The 26,692-nt window shown below is 46.6% G+C and overlaps 1 protein-coding gene across 2 annotated transcripts in view; it reads left to right on the top strand.

The window, feature by feature from the left end:
- The first annotated feature begins 4,263 nt into the window (after positions 1-4,263).
- ZNF592 (zinc finger protein 592) overlaps positions 4,264-26,692 on the top strand; it is a 36,086-nt gene continuing 13,657 nt past the window's right edge. Inside the window, exons 1-4 of one of the 2 annotated variants that reach the window (XM_050309195.1) lie at positions 4,264-4,369; positions 5,262-5,373; positions 7,979-10,299; positions 24,588-24,766. In XM_050309195.1, the coding sequence (XP_050165152.1) occupies positions 7,987-10,299; positions 24,588-24,766 (2,492 nt within the window). In that variant the 5' untranslated portion in view covers positions 4,264-4,369; positions 5,262-5,373; positions 7,979-7,986. Of the gene's footprint in view, positions 4,370-4,814; positions 5,066-5,261; positions 5,374-7,978; positions 10,300-24,587; positions 24,767-26,692 lie in introns of those variants that run through there. The other variant, XM_050309196.1, reaches the window with a different exon arrangement.

Genomic DNA, 26,692 nt, shown 5'->3' with positions numbered 1-26,692 from the left:
AGCTGGGGGGGGGCTCAGCCTGGAGAAAAGGAGACTCAGGGGGGACCTTCTCACTCTCTGCAATTCCCTGACAAGAGGGTGGAGCCAGGTCGGGGTTGGGCTCTGTTCCCAGGGAACAAGGGATAGGACAAGAGGAAATTGCCTCAAGTTACATCACAGGAGGTTTAGGTTGGATATTAGGGAAAAGATCTTCATGGAAAGAGTGCTCAGGCATTGGAACAGGCTGCCCAGGGCAGTGGTGGAGTCACTATCCCTGAAGGGATTTAAAAGATTTGTAGATGTGGCACTTGGGTGTGTGATTCAGTGGTGAACACCACAGTGCTGTGTTAATGGTTGGACGCAAAAGTTGTAGAGGACTTTTCCAGCCTAAATGATTATATGATTCTATGATGAGGGATGATTCAAAGTTTGATTTCTTCCCTGAAGAGGTTTAAAAGCCTGGATCATTCATCTCCAGTTCACAGAGTTGTCCCATGGCCACCACATGGGGCAACTGGAGGCAGAAAGGCAAGAAAAGCTCCAGGCAGCCTTGTCACCCAGTGAAATGCATGGTGAAACCATAGTGTCATGGCGAAACCCTGGCCACTGCAGGCCCAAGGCTGCAGCCACATAAAACATTTGCTTCAGCAGGAGAGCATCTTGAGAAGGTCCTCTTCCCATAGCCTGGAGCATGGAAGAGAGTCAGTTTGGAGGCAGCTGGAAAAGAAGAGGGGTGCTGTGAACCCTGATCCTGTTCAGCAGTGTGAACCCTGCTCATGTTCAGCAATCATGTAGAGACTCATAAGCATCACCACTACTTGGGTAAAGCAACACAGAGCCTAGGGGCGCAGAGGATTGTGAAAAGGGTCCTTGCTTGCCCAGACCTTGGAGCGTGTCCATACTGCACCAGAGCCTGCAGTTCTCATGAGTGAAGAAAATTGGCTGTCTGGAAGTTATTTTCCTAGTTTTCCAGTCAAGCAGTAGAACAGGTTTGGTATTGCGCTAGTGATATGGGCAGTGTGCATCCTTGGCACTTCAGCAGGGTTTGACTGCAATCTCCCTGCAAGAAATCAGCCTATCTCATCACGTTTCCAACTGGGAATCCAACAAATTCCAAAACGTGGGATTTAGAAGCATAGCACAGCATGAAACAGTTCTTCTCCAATAGGATTTTGCCACGTTAGTGTTCTTGTTCCTGTTCCCAAACTCGCTGGGATACATGGCTTTGTTCTCTTGGATTTGACTTAGGAATTTAAGGTCAGGGCTCCATGGTTACAAGAGGGTACCACAACCACTACAAGCTGTCTTGAGCATGAATTTGGAGTAGAGGCAAGTTTTCACATGTTCATGGTGGATCAGTACAGAGGGATCTTCATTGAAGAGATTCATCGACTCATCCATAATTGTGTCAATAAGGAAAAAGAGGGAGAAAGATCAGTTTGGGGCAATGCAGAGGGCATGCCCTGGGAGTGAGAGAGACCAAACAGCCAAAGCAATAGGTGTAAACAGTTTTAAATGTATATAGAGGACATCTGTGTAATTAATTACACTGATTTAAGTTACACGGCTTTTTTGTGTGTGTAGTTAACGCCGAAGGCAACGCTGTTATGTTAGAGGAATGTTTGTGTCTGGGGATTCATTCTCATCCTGCCAGTAGTAAACCTTACCCGGAGTTTCTGAAACATTAATTATAGTTTTGTAACACACAAGTTTTGCAACTAGCTCAAGGTAGTTCCCTCTAACACTGACCTCTGACAGAAACGAGTCGCTGATGTGAAAACTGACAGTTGCCTGGGCATGAGCGCTCGAGACTTTATGATGTTTGTATTGTAAATAATATGGGTCTCACTGTCCTTGCCAGCCCGCGTGCCTACAGGCACCCTCTGACAGAGCCAGCACCTGGGAAGAACCATTTTCCTCCAGCCTAAAAGCAAGCACCAACAACCCCAAGCAGGTTAAAAATTAAAAGTGAAGGTCTCAGATGCAGCTGGACATTGAGAGTATTTCATCCAGGGGTTTCCCTCTCTGAGGTGTCACCAGGACACAGGGGGTCCCACTGACACTGCTTCTGCTTCAGGAAGCCACTCTGGACATCAATTCCTTCAACCCATGGCTTTTGTCCTTTCCACATCAAAGCACAGGATCACACAATGCTTTAGATTAGAAGGGACTTTAAAACCCACCCCTCTGGCCACCGTCCTCTAGACCGGCTTGCTCCAAGCCCCATCCAGCCTGGCCTGGAACAATTCCAGTGATGGAGGTTCCACAACATTTACAAAACAAGCCTAAAGGGACAAATTTAAACTAAAAAAAAAAAAAAAAAAAAAAAAAAAGGAAGATTTTTTTATTTCCAGATTTGTCAAGTCAGCACATTCGACTAAAAATAAGAAAAGGAATTGATTTTTAGATGATGCAGAAGGATATAGACTCTTCTCAGTGCATTTTGCATCTCTGCTGTCTTAAGGAAGGGACCCCAGCTACTCCAGGGCTGCCTCTCCTCCTTGGCCATCTGGGATGGAGCTAAATTCCCACTAGAATGATATTTCTTAATTAGCACAATCCTTCAAATTACCACAGCTTTCCTGCAAGCCACAACTTCTTCAGGATTGTGACAGCTCTTAGTAATTGTGTAACAAATGTCAGCTGTCTTACTAGATACAACTTAGAGCTTTTCATAGGATGTGCTAAAATTACAGGTTAACAGTTGCGATATTGAAAATGTTTCCTTTTTATGACTCCCTTTGTGCTTTTGCTGGTTTGGAGAAAGTGGCTATTGCCTCCAAAAGGAGAAGGATGATGACACTGATTCAGAAATCAAAGATGTGAAGCTACATGTGTCAGTTAGGAAAAAGAATTTTTTTGCCCATGGGATTGATGACAAGTAAAAAAACCACCATATTTAACTAGATGAGAAATAAATGCAGTGCAAGCAATGCTGTACACCCAGTACCAGGGGTAGGTGGTTAAAATGCCAGGACACAGGAAAGAAAACCTCAAGAAATACTGTTTTATTTATTACGATGGGAGGGTGACACCTGGATACAAAATGCTTCAAAGCCTCACAGAATAGTTGAGGTTGGAAGAGACCTTCTGAGGTTGTTTGGTCCAGCCTCAAGCAGGCCTACCTAAAGCTGGTTGCTCAGAAAAATCCAGACTGCTTTTGAACACCTCCAAGGATGAAAGCTCCACAGCCTTCCTGGTAACCTGTGCCAGTGCTTGGTCACCCTCGCAGAGGAAAAGTGTTTCCTCATATGTATCAGTGAGTGGGCTTCAGTCCTGGCCCTGGGTAGCACTGGGAAGAGCCTGGCTCCATCCTTTCTGCAGCATCCCTGCAGGTTCTTATAGCCCCTTTTGAGCCATGCCCAGGATGAACAGTCCAAGCTCGCTCAGCCTTTATTCATACAAGAAGTGCTTCAACCCCTTCATCATCAGCACCGCTATCATCCTCATGGCTCTTTGCTGGACTCATTATATTCACGTCTCTCCCCAAAAGGAGACACAGTTGGAGGATAAACATTATCTATCTCATCCCCCAAGCTTGTCATAGAATCATAGAATGTTTTGGGTTGAAAGGGAACTCAAAGCTCATCTCATTCCAGCCCTTGCCATGAGCAGGGACACCTTCCACCAGACCAGGTTGCTCCAAGCCTTGTCCAACCTGGCCATTGACACTCCGGGGTTGGAGCAGCCATAGCTTCTATTTGAAACCTGTGCCAGGGCCTCACCACCCTCACAGCGAAGAATTGCTGTGTAATCTCTAATCTAAATCTACCGTTTTAGTAATTTCGATGCAGAAGGCATCAGGTTATCAGGGATGTAAGCCCTTTGTAACCCTCACTGACTGATCCCAGACATCTCCCTGTCCGTGCTGTGTTTGGAAACGGCCCCAGGGGTTACTGGCTCCGTCACCTCCGCAGGGATTGGGATGAGGCTGGAGCTTCCCATATCCTCGCCCTGGGACAGGGGTCAACCAGTTTAACTGCGGGCAAACCGCACTAGGGACACAATGACGAAGCAGTTAAAGACAGCGAGCGGCGACTGAGCTGTTCTCTGGGCAAGTTTTGGGTGAGGAAACCTCAGAGAAGCGGGAGCGCGGGGCCCGGCGGCCTGAGGGGGCGGCGGGGCCGGGCCGGGCTCGGCCCTGGGGCTCCTCTCTCAGGAGCCTCCTTGAGGCGGGGGTGGCGGTAGAGGGGGGCTCGGGAGCAGCAGGGCCCCGTGGCCGGGGCGGGAAGGGAAGGGAAGTGAAGGCGGGGCGATTCTGCCGTGCCCAGCCCGCCCCGCTCCGCCCCCGGCCCCGCCCGCCGCCGCCGCCGCCATGTTGCGGCCGTTGGTGCCCGGTACGGGGTGAGGCCGCGGGGGCCTGGCGGGCCCGGAGGAGCCGCCTGCGTGGGTGAGTCCTGCCCGCCCGCCCGGGCCCAGCCGCGCCGGGACCGCCCCTCCCGCTGCCCTCCGCCCTCCCTCCCTCCCACCGGCCCCGCGGCCGGGCGGTGCTGCCGCCCCGCGGGCGGGGCCGGCGGCCCTGCCGCCGGCGCACAGTGCCCTGCGCGCCCACACCGGCTCTTCCGGCCCGCGGGGCCGCCGCCTCCCCCCGGCCCCTGCTCGGTTGCGGTACCCGCGGCGGCCCGGCCCGGCCCGGCCCGGCCCGGCGGCGCCGGCACAAACTAAGTTGGGCGGGCGGCCCACGTGCGGAGGGGCCGGGCCGGGCCGGGCCGGGCTGTCAGCGTGGGGGTCGGCGGGGCCGAGCCTTTGTCTCGGGTGGGGATGGCGTGGGCCGGGGCCGGTGCGGGGATGCCACGGGCCGGGCGAGACCCCCGCGGCCCCACTCACACCGAGAGCCGCACCGGCTTCCTGAAACTTTCACTGGTGTTACAGCCCCGGGTTTCTCCTGCCACTGAGCCGCCCCTCCGGTTTAACCCTCGGCCCGCTGCGGCTGCCCCGTGCCTATCCTCTCCCCGTAGCCCTGACAGCCCCTGCGCGGCCGCTGCCCCCTTCCCCGGCCGCTCCCCGGCTCCTGCTATCCCTGCCTTCCCAAGGGATTCCCGCGGCAGGCAGTCCCTGCATCCCTTCCCGGAGACATCAGCCCCGTGTGAGCAGTCCTTGGCAATGTTTTCTCTTGTACACTGCTGTTTTGGAGAATTAGCAATATTTATGAATGATAATGTTCATGATAAATAATCCCCCACAGCAGGGGGGTTGGAGCTAGTCTTCAAGGTCCCTTCCAACCCCAGCTGTTCTGTGATTACTTTCCTTGGTGTAATTGGGTTTTCATGCTTTCCTACTAGGTGGCAATCTCAAACCTCCTCCCTGAACAGTATGGTACACACTGGTTTGGGAGCTGTAGAGCATCTGCTTCCAATCTCCAAAAGTCCCTGGGAATAGCACCGCTAGCTAAAGGTTTGTATGGGGCGACTGTGGGATGTGGGTCCTGTGGTGCCTCTCCCTGACTTGAAAGCTGATCGATGACACAAGGCCCTGGGGTTTCACATCTTTCCCCAGGGTTTTTTTGGATAGCTTGGAGCCTTCTAGTTTTCCTTAGCTGTGGAGAAAGGTGCTATAGTGAGGTTGGGTTTGCACATTGAGATAAATGTGTTCTACTCCATAAGTCCTTCTTAGCTCATTTTATTCACCCTTCCTACTGCTTTGCCAATCTCAACCTCCATGTTTTCATTAGATTCCAAACTTGGTTCCTTTGCACAAGAAGGATGGAGTAAGGACAAAGGCCTTTACTTTCAGCTTTCCTCACAAGCTAGTTTACATAATTTCCTTCAATATTCTTTTTCTTGAGATAAATGGTGTTAAGTAAAAATTTTAAATTTTGTCATTTAAAAATCACTTCTATTGATAACATGTATATTTTCTAAAATCTGGATCAAATTTTGCTTTATTTTGAGAAATTGTAGCTTTGTGTATGACAAGTTTAAGATGTGATTTTGTGGAGAAATACTTGAGTAGAGACTTGTGCTGTCGTGGTGGCAAAGAGAGTAAATTGGCCTTTTACAGAACTCAAAGATGTACCAAAGCTTCTGAAAATGTAAGGTTTCTTCCAAGAAAAGGATATTTTGGGATGCTGCACATACCTGGGATTTATTTTGCCTCAGATTTTAAAACACCCTTACCTGAAGAGGTGGAGAGGTGTTCCAGAGTGGGAAGGGGAAAGTCAGGAGTGATTGGCAGGCTCATTTTTCTCTGTATAAAACTTAAGCGTGTCAGGTTAAGGATGAAGTGCCTTTCTTGCGGAAGGATTTGTGTGCCAGAAATTTTGGGAGCTGCATGGTGCAGAGCTCTCTCCCAGCTGGCACAGCATTTCCCACCCAAAGGAAGGGGAAGTTTCAGGTCCATGCCTTTGCCAACTGCAGTAATCTGTGATGTTCCCAAAGTCCTTATTGAGTGCTGGGGATGGGGAGCATGTGGATAATCTGGGCTTCCAGGGATGTCACACCCAGCTGCGCTTCCTTGAAGGATGTGATTGTAAATTCTTGCACAGCCCTTTGTGGGCGTTCATATTTGTGGTTTAATTTAAGAAAGTGTTCAAGCTCAGCTACAGCAAGCCACTCTTAAGCCAAGTAAATCTCTGCAAAGTGTTTGGCAGTAGATTAACCAAAGCAGCACCTCTGGGACTTGTCTGAAGGCATGGCTGAGCTAACGCTCGAAGACCACTGTGTCCTTGTGCTCCAGCCTGAAGTGATTTCTCCTGGTTGGGGAGTTGTTCCCCATTCCAGCAGCCTGGCCAGAAGAGTTGAGCTTTGTTTGGTTTGAATGTGATGCTTGGTGAACTTTTAAACCCAACTATAAATAATGAGAGCACCCTGAAATCAGGGGCCTTTTGGGAAGGCATCAGACAGCTTCTCTCTCTTCCTCTATCTTGTCTCACGGTCCTCCTCTCTGCCTGCACCTCTGCTCCCAGCTCTTCCCCCTTCTCCTGAAATCCTGCCACCCTGTCTGTCTCCCTCTCCTGCCACCGGCTTTGGCAGCTGTTGCAGCCTAAGTCAAGTGAGCATGGAAGAGCTTACCTTGCCTGTAGGTGCTTCTTGCCAAGCAGGAACTGGTGCCCTGATAGTTTTGTTGACACTCTTCAGGGTTTTTTTTTCCCCTCCCCTACGTAGAGCATACATCAATGCACATACATTTGGGCTTTAAATGGAAAACATATTAAATGAGTGGGAAGTCTCTATATTGCACCAACTTGAAAATGTTTTGATTTAACAGCAGAAAACCAGTATCCCTGATGTTAGTGAACACAAATGTTCAAATTACTATGCTGTCAGTTTTCACTATGCATCTAATAAGAGCTGATTATTGCTGTTGTAGGTCACAGTTTTGAGTGTCCAAGTCCCAACTTCCTTTCTGGAGGGCTTACAAAGAGATTGCTGGCTGGGAACACCATTTTATGATGATTTGGATACAGTCCTTTATTCTGTCTTTGGGCAGTTTTGCCTCACATGGTTACCTAATTAAGGATTGCCCCTGTTTCAAATAACCCTTGTTGGACCTGCAGTATTGAAATATTTACTGAAGAGTTCTATTATTTAAATTGCTTAGGGTAGGGAGTCGTCTCACTTTTCAGGCCTGTTTCTCTTGGAGTACCTGTTTGCTCCTGCCTTTCTTCCTTGAAGGATGACTGAGTTCTTTAGATGTGAGAATCTGAAGCGATTAGTTCTACAGAAACTCCAACCAAACAGCAAAAACCCATGTACTAATGTAATTCAGAACCTTTTCTGTTGAGGCTCATGACAACGACTGGTTTTGGAGAAGTGATGCACCTGACAGATTGAAAAGATGTCCCCTGCATGAGCTTGGTGTCATGTAAAAGCTCTGCTGTTGGGGATCCTGGGAGAAGGAGATGCTGTCTCCTACCATGCTGCTTGGGAGCAGCTCTGCCCATAACTGGCCTTTGGGTAGCTGTGGTTTTTGTCACAGATGTTGATGCAAATGAGTATTACAAAGTTTGTCCATGGGGGAAATGTACCTTACAACATTTTTTTTGTGCTTTTGATCATAGCTTTCATCATGGGGGACATGAAAACCCCCGACTTTGATGACCTCTTGGCTGCTTTTGATATCCCCGACCCGACTAGCCTGGATGCCAAGGAGACCATCCCGTCAGCTGGGGAGGAGAGTGAAAATCACCTGAAGTCATCGGGAATGTGCATCGATGAGAACGCGTCCTTGTCCCACTCTCTGCCTCCCTCTGATGCGCCTGTTGTGAGTGTGATCGTGAAGAACACGAGTCGCCAGGAGTCCTTTGAGGCAGAAAAGGAGGGGAATCACCTCGGAACCAGTCTGTTACACAATGGGTTTCGTGGGTCTGATCTGCCAGCAGAGGCTCATGCTTTAGTCCATAATTATGGCAAATTTGAGTCAACTTTTATTAATGGTGACAGCTCCAGAGGTTACTCTGATAAACTAGACCAGTCCAAGTCAGAGCCTTTGCCGACATTTAGTCAGTTTAGCCCCATTTCCAGCCCTGAACCAGAGGACACGTTCAGAGAAAACAGTATTGGGGATAAACCCAAACATGCCCAAACTCCCTATTTTCCTCCGCCTTCAGTGTATATACCGACAGGAGCTTTGGTCCTGGATCATCTTAAGAAGGTGCCAGAGCCTGAATTAAGCATGTTTGATCAGTACTGTAAAAAGGAACAGAAGATGGAAATCCACTGCCAGCCAGAGAATAGACTGGAAATGAACAGGAGAGAGCAGGACAAGGCAGCAGAGCGGTTTGTGGAGTCAAGCAAGGACTTGGTAGATAGCAACAGCTTTCTTGGAGAAGGCTTGGTGTTTGGAGACCTCCCTCGGAGTAATTTAGGAGACAGTAAGGGGTCTGTGCACGAGCTGAATATGTCTTCATCAGTCCCGCCTCGGCAGAGGTTAAAACCAACTCATTCCAAATTGTCATCCTGCGTGGCAGCATTAGTAGCTCTTCAGGCCAAAAAGGTTGCGTGTATTCCAAAAGGTGATCAGCCAAATCTTACCAAGGAACCTGGTCTTTTTAAAGACGGGATGAAGGGAAGTCCAAAAATGCCCAAGTCACCAAAGAGTCCCCGAAGCCCCTTGGAGGTGGTCAGGAGGGCCAGCAAGCAGCCTGAGAGTCCTCATAGTGTATGCAGTGACAGCAGTGGGAAAGCCTCTCCTTCCATGGCAGCTGTCTCTCCGCCAGCAATTCCCAAAGTTAGAATAAAGACTATCAAGACATCCTCTGGTGAAATTAAAAGGACTGTAACTAGAATTTTGCCAGAAAATGATGAGTTGGGGAAATCTTCAGAAGAGTCACCTGCGGAAACCTCTGCTGAAGAGTTTATCAAATCTTTCCCATCCCCTGACACTAGTGCAGCTATGGAAAGTGAGGCTGGCAGGAATTCAACCAAAAACGGGGCTGCTGTGGCTATCCAGCTGTCAAACATAACAAGTCCTTACTCAGACAGTATAAGGATGGATATTGCAAACAACACTTGTACTGTGTCCTTATCTCCACTGCCAAACTGTGGCAGCGGTTCCATAAAAGTTGGTGTCAAGAGGCAGCAGCAGGGTATGGTGACGCAGCCATCCAATGCCACCACCTCCTCTGGCCTTCTTCCCAAAGCCGTTCACTTGGCAAATCTCAACTTGGTCCCCCACAGTGTTGCTGCTTCTGTTACGGCAAAGTCATCAGCGCAGAGGCGGAACCAGCCTCAGGTGACACAGATGTCGGTGCCATTGGTGCACCAAGTCAAGAAAGCTGCTCCCGTTGTCATGGAGGCATTCCAGAAGGTGCTGCACAGTGCCAACCCAGTGCCCATATATACTCCGAACCTCAGCCCTCCACCTGACACCAGTATTAATTTACCTGCCTCTGGGTATTGTTGCCTGGAATGTGGGGACTCGTTTGCCTTAGAGAAAAGCCTGACTCAACACTATAGTAGGCGAAGCGTTCACATTGAAGTCATGTGCACACAGTGTTCAACTATGCTCCTTTTTTTTAATAAGTGTAGCTTGCTTAAGCATGCACGAGATCACAAGAGCAAAGGATTTATCATGCAGTGTTCTCAGCTGCTCATGAAACCAATTTCCGTAGACCAAATGTTTTCACTTTCTCCTACAAGCTCTTCAGCCTCTCCGGCTTCTCAGACTTTGCACTCGTCCTCTCCTCCACCCAAGTCCAGTGCTGCTTCAGGAGGTGGGGTGGGGATTTCTGCGAACACTCAGCCAGCCTTGCCTCTCTACAAGGACCCACAGAGGCTAATCCGTCATGGACTTAAGTGTTTGGAGTGTAACAAGCAGGAGCAGGATTATGCTTCTTTAGCAGCTCATTACCAGAGAACCTTAGAAGATAATGAGAGACTGGTAAGTCATCATTTTAATGTTGTTAGTTAAATCTCTCTGAGTTTAAAAAGATTGTCCTCAAGGGGAAAAAAATAAGCATGGTGGTGGCAAATGAGTCACTTTGCCTAAAAAAGTGCTCGTGGGGAGGATTTGTGGGGTATGCATGGGATGCACATAAGCCCAGACGTGTGCGCATGAAGAGATGTTTAGTGTTGCTTACTTGCCCTCTTTTTACCCTTTGCTAGTAAAAAGAGCATAGTAAGGAGACTGTGGAGATCCTTGAGTATCAAAGGAAGCTACTGGAGATCAAAGATCTTCTGGATGAGGTGTGCATTAGTGCTGTAGGGGAGGATCAGCAAAGCATTATCTGAAACAGCTTTTTGTGCTCTAAGCGTGGCTGGAGGAGATCTGACACAGTTTAATCTTTCCTTTCCTGGAACTTGTGCCAGAACCTTCCGTGTAATGCTTTGCACATCGGGTGCTTTTGCTGCGGCATGGTCAGGTGTTGGGATGGGCCTGTCCGAGAGCCGAGCCCTGCAGCACATGGGGTGGAGGGCTGGTTTTGGCTATTTTTGCCTTTTGGATGGCAGAGGAATAAGTGGGTGCCATGACTGCATAGGAGGGTTCAAGAGCCTTGTTAATGGTTTCCTGCCTTCCTCGTGTGCTGCTGTGCTCGGGTATCCACTGCCTTGGTGGACCTCCCTTACAGGTACAGGCAGAGAATTGGAATCCCCTTAATAACTCCAGCTTAGGATTCTCATGATGAAGGGGAGGAGATGGTCTTCAGTGTGTACTAAAAGCATACGCTTTATTTATGGCTTTAATTTTGGAAGTCACAGTCAAGCCTGTTTAAGTATTAACCAACCCTAAGTTGGAAGAGGAGGAGGAATTCTTTCTCCTTATCTCTTTGGATGGGGGAGAAAGCTTTTCAGGTCAGTATGGCTGCCAGCAGAGCTGGCAGGCTCCCCAGTGCAAGGGTTCCGCAAACAAGGACTCTGTGTCAACATTTTGGGGGGATGACCGGATGTCTGCTATGGCTTTCATAGCACCTGCACACTCCAGAACCTCCCTGTGCTCCTTGAATGACTTACAGGAGTATTGAGGTTGCTGTGGTCCCATTTGGGTGCTTTGTTATCTTAAATTCATCAGCCACAAAACGAAATAGATTATGGCTGAATGGTTTTGATGTCATAAAAATTGGCAAAGCCAGAAGGGATCAGTGTGGCCACGTAATCAGTTTTCTTGCCTGAGGCAACCCACTGAGCACTGCTCTCTGTCAACACCCCAACTTATTTTTCAACTATAATGCATTTTTAGGAAATGTCGGCAGTCTGACATTAAAACCTACAGGAGAAGGGATACAGTGAATGCTCCAAAGTGAGCTAAAATGTTAATCAGTGGCATTAAAAATGTATTTCCTATTTCTGTTGTGCGATTATCAATTCAAGAGGTCCTTAAAGAGGGAAAGGATGTCTGATAGTATTTTTAGCTTGTAATAAAATAATTTATTCTGTAACTTAACCAAGAACAGAGTTTAAACCTCTCACTTCCAAGTTGTTCTGCTAGATGTGAGATTATTTTTGCAGTATTTTTCTGAACAGAAGCATTGGAAAAAGAGGCTACTTTTGAGCTTGTGGAACAAGCTCCTCCCTGTTTGATCTTCCCATGCTAATACTCCACAGGATGCATGGACTGCTCTGGGAGTCCTTTTCCACTGTATCTGCTGTCCTCCAGGCTGCTCAGTGGTGCTCCGTGCTGTTCCCAGAACATCTGTTTCAATAAAGCTCTTATATTTCTAAAGGAAATAAGGCTTTGTGCCCATATGCCTGTAAATGTGTGCCTCTGGATTTAGCAGGAGCTGATGGAAAACATCCTGGTGCCTTCTACCAGAACCCAGGGGTTCTGGTGGCACTGGGCTGAGAGGGTAAAAGGATGGGTGAAATTCTCTGAGCTGTCCAGGGAAGAAAGTGTGGATGGCCTTGTCATCCCTTGTCTCACGTGGGTAACACACTGATTAGCCCCCAGCAGTAATGAGGTCTGAGGAGATGAAGTGTTTGCATTTTGGGTATTAATGAACATAATAATGATATTAATCATGGTGTGGGAAGGCCATAGATAAAGCTGTGTTTGAATGTGCATCATAAACTGGAATAGGAGAACAGAAACTGGCCAATCTCCTCCTGAGGTGGTACTGTGGATACCCCTGGCTCTCTGTTAAGGAAATTAATTCCTTATTTTGGTCAGGAAAAAGAGGAATGTTAGTATGAGTAGGAGAGGATCAAGTGACTGATTTCGCAAACACTTTCTTAGATGGTTGAAGTGGTTGAAAACCCAGGACTCCAACTCCAGAGTTGTGCCGGGACACTTGTATTTTCAGACAGGGGTAGAAATGAGACGTTAGGAAGAAATCCTTCCCTGTGAGGATGGTGGGACCCAGAGAAACTGTGGCTGCCCCATCCCTGGAAGTGTTCAAGACCAGGTGGGACAGGGCTTGGAGCCACCTGGTCTAGTGGAAGGTGTCCCTGCCCATGGCAGGGGAGTGGAACTGGATGATCTTTAAGGTCCCTTCCAACCCAAAGCCTTCTGTGATTCTCTGACTATGAAACTGTGTTGCTGAGGAAGGCACTGCTCTAGTGAACATCTTTTAGTGCCCCCCAGTAGTGGTTCAAAACCACAGTGTCCACAGGGCAGAAGGTGTTCATTTATTTACTGGTATGTGTCATTAAAAAGCCACAGTACACACCAGTCATGTACTGATGCTTCATCCAGAGCATGCTGCTGTGGCTGGACGATCTGTCAGGATGGTGAGGTAGTATTAACAGAGGTGAGCAAGCTCGGACATGAATCACATCCCTAGATCTCAAGAGGCTAATTATCTGGTGGTTATCATAATTTTATGCATTTGAGCAAAAAACAGTGTGTATTTCTTCCTCTATACCTGATGCCTTTCTCACTCGTATTGAAACGATAGTATGGAGTGGGATTGTCATTGTTTCTTAAAGCTAGCCAAAAATTGCAACTCTGATAATTTGGAAATTTTTTAATATTTTTAAAATTTCTTCCTTAATCCCAGAATTCAGGCACAAACTCTTTGCCATGCCTTCTTGAGAAACTATGAAGTACTGATATTTTCCTTGTAAAACCATGGCTTAATTTATGCCTTTTAAAGAGCTTGAAGAAGTAGCAGGGTAGGTCCCCACTGTATCAGGCCAAAAGCTTTTAGTCTGTGACTACTCAGATGTTTGTTTTGGAGCCCCTGGTGGTATAGTGGTAAGGGCGCGGCGCTGTCACCGCCGAGACCCGGGTTCGATTCCCAGTCAGGGCCACTCCCGGGCTGATGGAGCTCATTAGCCCTTAAAAAGGCAATCCATCTACGTCCTGAGGACCTCGCTGCCACCGTCCAAGCTCGCTTGGCCCCGGCAGATGAACCTTAGGATTAAAGGGTGGGCTCAGTTCCGCGCACACTGTGTCTCACCTAAAAAAATCCAATGCGCAGGCTGGAAGGTGCAAAGACCTTCCCCGGATCTTCGCTCGCGAAGACTGGCCATTATTATTATATTATTCAGATGTTTGGTACCAGATCATCCCTTAAAGAGAGGATTCTTGGAAAGGGTGAAAGAAAGTATAATGTAAGAGTGTCTTTGGCTGAAGGCAACATGTAAAAGCAATTTACCCACAGCACCTGGATTTGTACTAGGTGGAGACCTGTGACCTATGGAAAATAAGCCAGGTGGATTTTTGATCGGTGTTCTTGGAAGCTCTTCTGTTAAATGACACCAAGTCTGGATTATTAACATGCACATCCAATGTGACCATAATTTAAGAGGCCGAACAGGCTTTGAAGTGCTCAGTTATGGTGCTTTTAACTCCAAAACCATTTTGGACCTTATATGACACTGGCGTGGCACCTTGCTAAGAAGGAAAGGGATGATCCAACAGGGTTGATGGAGAAAAGAAGTAGCAGGAAAGAGACTTACTTTTCAATATGATGTTTTCAGTTACCCATAAGCTGAAGGATGAGCACACTGTGGTAAGAGGCCAGAATGATTGGATTGAAGAGGGGGAAGAGCCTCAGCTAGCTCTGCTCCATGAGAAAACTTATCCTCTGTTGATACTTAAGACTTCTCACTTTAATTGGAATTTCTTACCATGACTTTGTGAATTACTTTGACATTTTCATGTTGCCCGGAGCTGTTTAAAAGGGGATTGTTGAGTTTTCTCTTTGTTCCAGTTGGTGGCTTGGGAAATACTTGGTGTTATATTTCTGCATGGCCTTGGGTGAATCCCACCTTAATAGGACAGATAACAGGTAAATTACTTTCCTAGGTGTGGCCAAAATGAGAATGACATGGCTGAGTCACAGTTGTGTTGCAGAAAGGAAGGAAGATAGGGATGTGGTCTAGACAGCAGGGAAAGGAGGAGATTTGGAGCATGGGAGGATGAGAAGGGGATGATGCTGTGGTTGAGAAGGTGGAGTGGAAAGACCTTTAGAAAAATGTTTGAGAGCTTGACCTTCATGTTGTATTGTAAACATGTACACAGTTGCTCAAAGTACAACAGGGAAATCCTACCTGGCTTACTTTGGTACAGAATATATGTAGGATGAGGGCGATTCCTCCCAGCCAAGCATGGCAGTGGGATCTCCGTGTCTTACAGGGAGGATACAGACTGGAATAACCCACTTCAGAAACAGAAAGAACTGGGTTTACTGGGTGGATGTTTTGAGTGGGTCGTCATAATGGATCACAGTGACTTTGCCTTTCTTTGGCAAATAGTGAGGCCAATTCTGCAATTTTTGCAAACTTGTGAATTGAGGTGCTTGATGGGATCCAGGTACTGCTTTTCCATGGCTGAACTGCAGGAAGGAAGCAGCATGGGAATTTGAATAGCTGGTAGGCTGGATTTTGTTCAAACCAGAAGCTGTGCTGCATTTAGGCATTATGCTCATCCACATATTCAAAAGGTGGTAGCAGATGTTTCGTGTAACTTCAGGTCAGTTTGGTCTGATACAGTGGTGTTGTGTTCTAGAGCAAGATATGGGGGGGGGGGGAGAGATATTTAAATAGCTGTAGTTTATGCCAAATTAGTCTGATACACATATATTTTTGGAGTAGAGAAATGGGTAGATCCTCATCGTGATGTTCAATGAAAATGGTTGTTAGAGTGCCATGTGGGCAATGGATGTACTGGAGAAGTTGGATTAGGAGGGTGGAGTAGAATCAGATAAATAACTGCAGCTCTGATCGGGTTCTTGTGAAATCTCCTGAGGAATGGCTTGAGGTTCCTCTGCAGTTAATGTTTGTGTTAAGGACCTTGGAGGCTGAATGTTAGAAAAGTTTGCTAAACCCAACCAACAAAGTAGGAAGTCATGGAAAATTTGGAATATTTTAAAGGAGGGCCTAGTGATCTTGAAGACTGAGTAATAATGGGATGAAAAACAACTAAAAGCAGGATGTTTGGTCATGAGAAGTCCCTGAATGACCGAGGTGACAATTGTGTAGGGGATTTAAGTCAACCTGCAGAACCAGGCAGGGCTGTGGTAATGCTCCCTCTTGCTTCCCTTGAGATGGAGAGGAGTGTACTGTTTGTATTTATCAAGATAGATGGAAATACGTGAAGGAAGAACGAGCAGACAAATGGAAAGATGATCTCTTGTGGGGAAATGAAAAACCCATTATCTTGGCAAAGGCCTGGTAAGTGAGGGTGGGTCTCCTTCAGCACTGAAGCAGACAAAGGATTAAGGTGAGAGTAGTGGCACTTTTTTTCCACCAGAAACTAAATCTGCCAAAAAGAAGCACTTTCTGTACTCTCAGGGATCGCCCTGGGCAGTTCATCAGCATCAGGCAGGGTTTTTTTAGCGTTTTCACGGCTCAAATTACAGGAAGGGAACAAAGCCCATGCAGATCCTGGTGCCTGCATTTTGGATGTGCATTTTGTCCTCTGTACCCACTCTTGTCCTGTATCTGGTATGATGTCTATAGAAAGGAGCTTTTAAATTTAGGGGCAGCAGTGATGCAAGAACAAACTGAAATAGATTTACACTGAAAATTAGAGGACAGTATGTAATCATCAGAGGAGTGAGTTCCGGAAGAGGTTTGCAGCAGAAGTAACGGAACAAAAGACACAAACTGGCTTTGAGACAGAGCCTATTTGTTTTCTGGGCAAGGACAGACCAGTGCACAGTAACATGTGCAAGAATTCAAAGTACTTCCTGACCCTCTTGGGCATAATTGTCCATCTACTGGTAACCAGAGATGTTTAAATCTTTTTTTTTTTCCCCTCTCTTTTTTGCCTTGACCACCCAAAATCCACCGAGGTAGCTAAGAACTCAAAGTACAAAATAAAAACCAGGGACCTCTGAATTTTCTTGAACCTTTGTGTGTTTGTTTTTTTGTCCAGTAAGAATTTTTCAATGAGTTGTGACGTATCCTGTTTACACACCACCTCCACTGAAGTTATATAAAACCAATTTTATTGCTGCCTTTTCTTTTTCTTCTTCCTTCCCCCTCTTAAATCAGTGCTTTATTATTTATTGACTAAAACTTGACAGTAGCTAGTAGGACCACATGCTGCCCTGGTAATTTCCCAGCAGCAAAAAAGAAAGGCAGCAGCTGTATTTTTGCTATTTTTCTCTTCCTTTCCCCCTTTCCCAAGTTTGTGTTTTAATTTAGAAAACAAGAGAGTTGAAAATCAACAAAAAAAAAACCCTTGGCCCCATAAAGCACTGCTTTGTCTCTCTCCAGAACCAAGGGTGATTAATGCAGTCCTTAGGTATGAGAGAGGATGGATTTTGTTTTATATGGAAATTTTCCCAATGGGTTTTGTAGAAGCAAAGGGATGGAAGATGTTATGATTGAAAGCAGGCTGGGGGAACAGAGCTCCAGGCAAGGATCACTGGGAGCACAGACAAAGGGATGAGTGGCAGGAGAGCAGAGCCTGCACCCTGAGGCCACACCAGAGTATGGGGTGAGGAGGAAGAAAAGCCAGGGTGTGGCTCCATGGTCTGCTTAAATCAGTGTGTGATCTGTTGCCTCGAGGCAACAATCCCACCCTCTCCTCCTCCCCCACCTACGCCTGCCTGCATGGCCCTGGTGCTCCTGCAGCCCCCGGGGAATGGGAGCAGCTGGGGGAAGAGGAGAAGGAGCAGGAGTGTGAACTGGGGTTCAGGACATGTCTGAGAGCAAGGAGGAGGGAACAGCTGGGACAGAGGCTGTCTTGGGGAGGATGGGAACTGAGGCTGGAAGCTGATGTCTACTGGCACTAACAGGAAGAATCCTGCTCCCACATTCTTTTTCCATGTGGTCACCAATGGTGTTGCCCCAGGCAACCTGGAGAGTATCAAAAGTGACTGCAGAGCTCTGGGGAAGATGGGCAGGGCCATGAGAGCTCCTCTCCGGTGGTGGTGATCTGCTCAGTCCTGCCTCTCAAGTGTCTAATGGTGATGCATACGCCATGGGGAATAAACACAAAGAACTGGAGAACCAGAGATGCTGTGGCTGCCCCATCCCTGAAAGTGTTCAAGGCCAGGCCTGGAACAACCTAGTGGAAGGTGTCCCTGCTCATGGCAGGGTGTGGAACAAGATGAGCCTTAAGGTCCCTTCCAACCCAAACCACTCCACGATCTGTGTGCTGTCTCAGGACTCTGGTTGTGTTGGCGTGTTGCATGACTGGTTGTGTTGGACTCTGGTTGTGATGGGACGTGTTGCATGACTGGAGTGTTGTGATGGAGGGACACAGGCTCTTTAGGAAGGACAGGCTAAGTAGACAAGGAAAGGGGAGTTGTCCTGTATGCGAGGCAGCAGCTGGAGTGCCTGGAGCTCTACCTGGGGATGGGTGAACAGCCAACTGAGAGCTTCTGGATCGGGATTGAAGATGCGGGTAACATTGTAGTGTCTGCTGCAGGCCACCTGGCCTGGAAGAACAGTGGGTGAGGCTACCTACAGACCTCACATTCACAGATTCTGGTCCATGGGGGACATCAACTATCCTCATCTGTGCTAGTGGGACAACCTGGCAGGGTATAAACAGCCCAGGAGGTTCCTGGGCAGCTGTGATGATCATGTCCTGAGCCAAATGATTCCAACAGGGAAGCCAATGACAGGTGCTCAGCTGGACCTCATACTCACCAGCAAAGAAGAGCTCATTGGGAGTGTGAAGGCCGAAGGCAGCCTTGGCACTGGGAGAGGTTGCTTAAGGAGGTTGTGGAGTCTCTATCCTTGGAGAGTGTTCAAAAGCCATCTAGTCACATTCTATGCAACCAGCTCTATGTGGCCCTGCTTGAACAGGGCTGTTGGATGACCAGATGATCTCTGGAAGTCCTTTCCAACCTCAGCCCTTCTGTGACTGCCCATTTGGTGGAGGAATTCATTGGCTTAGCCTAAACCAGTCATGAAATCCCAGGAAGCAAGAACCTACTGGTAAGGATTGGGCCTGGGAGAGGCTGTTGGAAGAATTGAGTGGAGGTGTTTACTGTGTATCTTCCTTCTGAAGTGGGTGCAAATAAGTGATGGGTCAACTAAGAAGGGAATCACTGAAAAAGCAAAGTGATTGGTGAAGATCATAGCAAAGCTTGTGTTTGAACACCTGTAGTGCTGAAGATGGGATGCAAAGCACTGAGAAGGGCACGGTGAGAAGAAAGAGGCAGAGCCAGAGGCTGTAAGATGGGCATCCCCCCGACTGACAGGGATCAGCCCTGCAGGGTGAAGGGAAGAGCAGAGGCCTTTAATGTTGCCGCTGTAAGAAAAGAGAGGGAATGTGTTCCTATGGGATCATACTGGTGACTTGAAAGTGGGGATGTGAAGACTCATTTAATCCAGTATATGATTATTTTAGTAAGTGGGAGTTCAGATTTCTAGTTGGAACCAGGTGCCCACCCAGCCTTCCTCCTCACGCTCTTCCCCTGCTCCATTGTGGAGTCCTTCCCTTGGGAGACAGTCCTTCACCAAGAGCTGCAGTGTGAGTCCTTTCCACAGGCTGCAGTTCTTCAGGATCTGCTCTGGAATGGATCCTTTCCATGGAGTACAGTCCTTCAGGAACAGGCTGAAGCAGTGTGGGCTCCCCATGGGGTCCTAGGTCCTGCCAGAAAACTGCTGCAGCATGGGCTCTCTCTCCAAAGGCTTGCAGCTCCTTCAGGGCACACCCTCTGTGGTCCTCCATGGATCAGAGTGGCACAACCTGTGTCACCATGGATTTGTGGTGTTTTGCAGGGATTTTTGTCTGCTCTGACACCTGGGCTATTTCTCTCACATCTTCTCACTCCTCGTTCCCAGCTGCTGCACAACATCTTTTACCCTTTCCTAAGTCTGTTATCCCAGAGGTACTGTAGAAGGGCTCATCCTTGGCCAGCCACAAGTCCATCATGGAGCTGGCTCCTTCTAACCTGGAGGCAGCTTTGAGTGTCTTCTCACAGAGGCCACCCCTGCACCTCCCACTGCCAAAACCTTGCCATGTAAACCCAGCACAGTGGGTCAGAAAGAAAAGATGTGGAAACTGAAATTCTTGAAATTACAGCTGAGATCATAAAGAGAAAAGAGCTACAGACTGAGCAATTTCAGAATTAAGCTGATTTGATGCAATATTGTCTTAAGATCTGTGATGCTGGTGGCTTTTGCTATTGCAATTCCACTTTGTTTCCTAAAGCTGTCAAGTTTCTAGATTTACACTAATGTTTTAACCAGGGATTTTGCCATGTACAAACAAATGGATTTTGTGTTTTTTGAACAGCCTTAGTTTCCAGGGATAAGGTTTTATTTGAGTGCCTTTTTGAGCCATAAGCATCCTGGTATGTTGGGAGGATTTATATGTGAGTGTGTAGGAGTTGGTCTTGGTGAAGGTCTGAGGAGGACACTGGATTTGGGAGTATTGGGAAGTTAGTGAGGTTCAGGCATGGAAATAAGGGAGAACAAGGTCAGTGGGAGGAGGTGGGATGCAACAATGAGGTTGAGGATGAATAGATATGAGAGGTAGTGAGCTGAAAGTATCAGATGAGAGGATGGATGGGAGTTTGAGTTTAAAGGGTGTGTTGTGATCATGTCCTTGGGCTGAAGGTCAAGCAGACTCCCTCAGTGCATTGGTGCTTTAGGCTGACAAAATAGATAACTATAGCCAAGGAAATATCAGTCTCTGCTGTTAAGAGTGTTTATTAGGATAAAACCTCTGTGTTAGGACTGGACTTGATCTGTATTCTGTCACTGAAGCTTGAACACACTGATTTTAGGGTATCAGTTGGGTTCTAAGTTTTTCTTCTTCAAATTAATAATCTCGAGTTTCTGTTGTAGGGTTATTTTTCATCTATAAATTAACATGCTAATGCAGTGATGCCTATTCATCTAGAGAGAGCTTGGCCAGGAGTGTAGTTCAGTTATCACAGTGACAGCAAAAGAAATTCTCTGCTTCTGCTCACACTGATGATATATTATGTAGCAGTTCTGTCACCCAGATGATTGAAATCAGTCAAAATCATCCTCCAAGCATCTGGCTCTTGGCTGTAGCGTGGCCCAGCACACAGTAATCCTGCTGGGATGTGGGAAGAGAGCACAGAGGGGCAGAGGGGAAGGTGTTGGGCCCAGCTGTGCTGCCAGAGCCAGCACATCACCACTGCTGGAGCAGCTCCGCTGAGGGGTGTAGGCTGCTGCCTCTGATCCCAACAAGGCCATAAGGGAGAGCTCAGGTGAACTTAAAGGTTAACTTTAAGTAGTAATTTATCATTATTTTTTTCATAGCAGGAGGATCTTGCTAATCTCTGTCTGTGATCCCTTGGCTGTCCCTGCAGCTCTGCCTGAAGCAGAAAAATTAAAGCTCACAAAAGTCTGGATTTGGGAAGAACTGGGGCTTTGGGGCACCACTGGTAGGGGATTTTTGGTTTGAATATGTAAAGGACAAGGACTCTTTAAAAACGTTAACATTCTGCAAATACTATTTCTGTTCCCTTGGGACTGTTTCACTCTGAGACCTTTGTTTTTTTTTTAATTTAGAGATCATGGCTTATGACTCTTCTCTTCTTTCCTAACCCTGGTCCTGTGCCATAGGGTTGGTGCCCAAGTGTTTTTAACTGGAACTCTGTGATGATCATATCAAGGAGGACCCTTGTATTCTGGGGGCAGCTCTTAAGTAGATGTGAACTTCATCACCATCACTTAAATCTGTAAAGCAACAAGACTAAAACAGATGTAACATTTCTTTGCTTGAGACAAAACCAGTTCCCTTTCCACAGGCACCTTCCAGAGCAAAATTGTGTGTTAACTATACATTCCCTGATTTGCAAACACCTCTGTGGCCACAAGGTGGGTTTAATAGACAGACTTTTTCTGAGTAGTATATTTTTTCAACCTTCACTCTATTTCACTGAATATTTAATTTTTTTCCCTTCTGAAGAAGCTAATAAGTAAAAATGGGAATCAACTCAAGTATTCCAAAACGGCTGAGCTTCTGAGCATTTTTGTGTGTGTGAATGTGACTTGTTGAAGAAAAGCCCAAATGAAATGTGGTAGGCAAACCGGAATTAAAGAAAACTTGTAATAAATAACTCTTGATTAAAGCGTAGGCTATGGGAGTATATGAAAAACACAGACATTACACAACTCAAAATTCTGTCCTGGTAACATGCTTTAGAAATAACTGACTAATGAATGTCTCAAATTGCTGCCAGACTTCTTTGAAAAGTCATGGAAAACTAGGAGAGAGATAAAAATGTGACATCTGGAACCAAGTTACAGTTTCTCCTACAAAGCAGAAGAGTTGCAAAAGTAAAAAACACTGTCTCCAAGACGAAGCCTTTGGTGAGGAGGCCCACACACGGCTGCAAGTTTGGTCCTGGTGTCAAATGGGTGAGCAGAGCCTCCTGTGATTCCCTCTGGGCAGGGTTTCTGGCCTTGTGTCTTCCTTGGGAAGAGGATAAGAGTGAGCACAACCAGTTATAATTTCTTCTCTTCCTGGAACCTTCTTCAAGCTCTACTTTATTCCTTGGTTGATTGATTTTATTACCTGGTCACTCAGTCCTGCATGTTCTTTTTGCAGCCCTTGTGGTCAGCCCTTATCTGTAAATTGCTGAGTTATTGGATCAGTGTGCTGGTTTTGGTTGTGGTAGAATTAATCATCAAGCTTTGCTGTTTTACTTTCCCAGATACTCTGAGGTTATTTTGAAGAGCCCAAATCCTAGCAGGACTTCCTGCGACCTTCCTCCATCAAAGGACATTCCTTTCTTCTTATTACTTACTTATCCAAGCAAAAACCTTCTTGTCTTAGCTTAGTTTCCTCAGAACTTTAATGGCAGCTTAGTTTCCTCAAAATCCTTCAGTGAAGGATGATGCAAAACTGTTTTGGAAATCCAGATAGCCTGAACCTGTTGCGGCTCAGATCTCCCTCACCTACATGGTTGCTGATTCCTCTGGAGAGCCCAGATGGCTCCATTAGGCCAGATGGACTAAGCTGCCTTGACTTTTCCCAAGTCCAGAATTAATGTTGCCTAAGGATGACAGTTTCCTTATTCTTACTAATACATCCTTGTGACTCATTGCTCTTTGTTTTGTCTGTTTACTCCCCAATTTTTTGACTCTTCCATGAAACAATCCGAGCTCAGAGGCTTGGGCTGTTTTTTGTCCCCCTGCAGAGTGTGGTGTTGGCATGGGAATCCTTCCAGCTCCTTCTCTGGCATCTGCAGGAGCAATGAATTAATTTAGCCTTATCCTCACCAAGTCTTGCTTTTTATTCCCCTATCGTGTGTCCGCACTCTCTGGCAGCTTCCTGCCAAGCCTTAAGGAGGTAACCACAGTTTTGATGCCTCTTGTAGCGCTCCTCAAACTCTTCAGCCCTGTATTAGCATATTTTTGGTCCCTGCAGAGCCTTTCCTGCTCACTGCTCCTCTGTACATCCCCAGGCAGCGGAGCCCGGGCTGGAGCTCATCAAATACCGGTTTTGGCATATTTTAGATCCACCACGAGCACATGCAGAGCAGTGAAAATTCAAGTTTTTAATGTGTGCTGATTGATTTTGGGAGCAGTGGGTATGACATACTGGGGAGGAAGAGGTGAGCCTCAAACTGACTTAAAATCGAAACTGAATTGGCTTTGACAAGGCAAGATATGGAGAGTGTTTCTTGCTGAGCTACAAGGGCAAAGGTGCTTTCAGATTGTTGTTGTGCTGAGTCTGCCTTAAACACTAGTTGGGACCATGAAGAGAGGAGACCTGTTTTAACAAACCAAGGAGATAAATTTTCCACTGTAAATCTCAAACCAGTTAGAAAAAATATCATAAAACAATGAAACTGCCCCAAACATTAATTTCTTCCTGTTGTTCTTACTTGGGGATTTGAGAGTGTGTTGGAGGTCCTGCTCAGCTCCTCACAGAGAGGTCCTGGAGGCTTTTTCTTCCTTTCTCCCCTTCCCATGGCTCAGTAGCACTGTTTTTCTTTGCTGAAATTAGGGGACCTCTGCAGCATTTGAAATGCTCTTGAGTTTCCTTGAATTGCATTTGGGTTTATGCATGGGGGTCCTACCACAGGGTTTCTTCCACTCATTTCTCGCCTTTCTGGGGAAGGCTTTTCTCCTCTGAACTTAAATTGCAACACACCCAGATCATGTGTCTGTAGCTTTTGATGCATTTGGCAATTTCTGCAGTTTCCATCTTCAATAATTCTCTTCTGCCCCATGAACCTTTCAGGTTTGTCATAGCTTTGTGTTTTATTATAAGTGATGCTTTCTCTTACCTGCAGTGATTTTGACAGTTCCCTGATAGATGTTATGTAGTGGAGCATCACAGAGGTGCTGTATGAAATAGCAGTGATACAGAAAAGGCAGGTGGCCATTAATTTTTTTTTCTCTGTCAGATTTCAGGGCTTCTGTCCCAGGTTTCTGCCCTGGCTGCCAGCAGCAAAGTCCACAGAAATTATTTAGTTGGGCTGTAATGGAGTTTTTCTGCTTTTTTGAGTTGTTTTGGTGCAGGGTGGGGGCTTGTTGGGAAAAGTGCTCTCCTCCTCAAGTAGGGAAATTCTCTTAATGCGGAAGTGAAAGTGCTAAGCAAGTGGAATGTCATCAGAGCTCAGAGGTGAAAGATTTTATTTTCCTTTTTTATGGGTAAAAAAAACCCACAGAGGACATGGTTTAAACATGGGTACTGTCGTTGGGAATGGGTAACTGTGGAGGTTGCTGGGAAAAGAGAAGGAGAGTAGCCAAAGAACTTCGTAGAGTTAATGCTGCTGCTGAAGGAATGTGCTGGAGCCTCCTCTAAACCTGAAAGTTTTCTAGGGTAAATTTGGGGCAGGGGGGAAAAGCCCCAAGCAGAGAATATAGCTAATATAACCTTTCTCTCCTCAGACGTGTCAGGTGTGCCAGATGATGCTGCCCAACCAGTGCAGTTTCTGTGCCCACCAGAGGATCCACGCGCACAAGTCTCCGTACTGCTGCCCAGAGTGTGGAGCCGTGTGCCGCTCGGCCTACTTCCAAACCCACGTCAAGGAGAACTGCCTGCACTACTCCCGCAAAGTCGGCTTCAGGTGTGTGCAGCCCCACAGGGCCTCTGCCAAGATGGGACTTATGCCTTTGGGCAGTGGTGGTGGTGGTGAAGTTATGGCTGCTCCTGTCCCAGCTCTGCTCCCTCACAGTTTCTTTGTGTCCCTTCTCACTGGCAGAGCAGGAGACTCACAAAAAAAGTCCCTGACGGAGGATAAACATGACTTAGCAAAAACCAAAACATCAGTGTGTTATCAACATTATTCTCATTCTGAATCCACAACACATCACTGTACCAGCTGCTGGAAGCATCCAAGGCCAGGTTGGAGATGGGCCTTGGAGCAACCTGGTCTAGTGGAAGGTGTACCTGCCCATAGTAGGCGGGGGGGGGGGCGGGGGCAGGGAACTGGATTTTCTTTAAGGTCCCTTCCAACCCAGACCATTCTGTGATTCTAATGAAAGTGGATGTAGCCTAGGCCTGGTGTGGTTTTCTGCATGACAAAAAACATTTGAAATGGGAAATCACTAATTGGATTTCAGGGAGGTTTTTGAGAGCAGATATTATTTTGTGGCATCTTTGAGCTGAAAGGCTTAAAAGAGTATGGAATTCAAGTTGCAGTCAGGTGTCTCAGGATTGATATTTACAGCAAAAAGATTGCACATCTTAATCCTCTAAATCTCCTTAAGGCTTGAATTTATATTTATGTCTATTGTAAGGACTGAAGATGTGTGCCTTCATGACAAGGGCTTAGATTATTTCCTTCTATGCCTCTGCAACTGTCCAGACACTTCTCATGAGCTGAGACAGGTAGAGGAAGGCTCCAAGGTCCTGGATGTGGTGCATTGTCTTTTCTCCAACCAAATTGTTTGCTCTAATAAGATGTTACTTTTCCCTACATGCCTTCCCTCTGGCGTGTTGAGATCACCCCAGCTGCAGCACAGCTCTTCATGCATGAGGATTTGCTTGGGAGATGAGATTGAGATCTTTTGAGTTTCCTTAAAGTTCTCTTTTTTCTCTTGATTGCCATTAAATACGTTAAGATTTCAAATGAAGAGGGCAATTTCTGCCCTTGGAGCTGTTCTTTTAAGATGTTTGCAAATTCAGGAAGCCTCCACTGGGTGGTTTAGTCTGAAATCACACTGAGGTTTTCAGGGGCTTTTTCTTTCAGCAGTGAAGACAAGAGGCACATAACAAACCAATTCTGAGTTTAATTATATACAGATAAGGTTTTTTAATGTGGGATGTGATTTGAGGAGGCCTAGACCACAACAGAGAATTAATTCCATCACAAATTAAATGGCTGTGACACTGGACTGTTTGAAAATGAATTTATCTGTGAAGGAGGAAAGCTGGAGAAAAAATGTTTTCCCTGAGATGGAAAATTGGGAATGAAGTAGAAAATTAACCATGGGTTTGGTGAAGTTTTTGGAATTACAGTGGCACCTGGGAATCCAGCAACAAGAGCTTCCATCTGTGTACAGTTACCTGATCTGTACCAGATACCTGATCTCTGTGCCAGGAACATTAATGAAAATCTAAGCCATGGCAGAGCTCACAAATGATACTTGTGGATTTTTTAGCTTTACCCAGCTTCTCTAGAAGCTGAATTTCCTTAACTTCTCTAATTCACATCTGCTCAAGCTCATCTGGGAAAACTGAGTCCACTACACAGGTGAACTTGTGGCTGTGCCATCATTGTTACCCTGCTTGTCTCTGCTGCAGGGTTGATGGCATTGTCATTGTTGAAATCAGAAGAGAGACATTTTGGTTGCAGAACCATATCTAGATAATCTGTGGTATCTGTCCTGTGGTCACTGAGTGACTTGACTTCTCTCCTTTCATTTTTTTACTTGCAGAGCTGAAAAGCTGAGGAATTCTGTAAATCCTTTCCAGGATTTAGCAACTTCTGTTGCTTCTCTTTATATCCCTGTTTCTCTTGAATTTCTGATGCATCAGTTTGGTTTGGGTT

This window comes from Myiozetetes cayanensis, unplaced genomic scaffold (assembly GCF_022539395.1).
Source record: "Myiozetetes cayanensis isolate MyiCay16 unplaced genomic scaffold, myiCay2020 scf14, whole genome shotgun sequence".
Classification (NCBI taxonomy): domain Eukaryota; kingdom Metazoa; phylum Chordata; class Aves; order Passeriformes; family Tyrannidae; genus Myiozetetes; species Myiozetetes cayanensis.
This window is presented reverse-complemented; position numbering and strand designations above follow the sequence as displayed.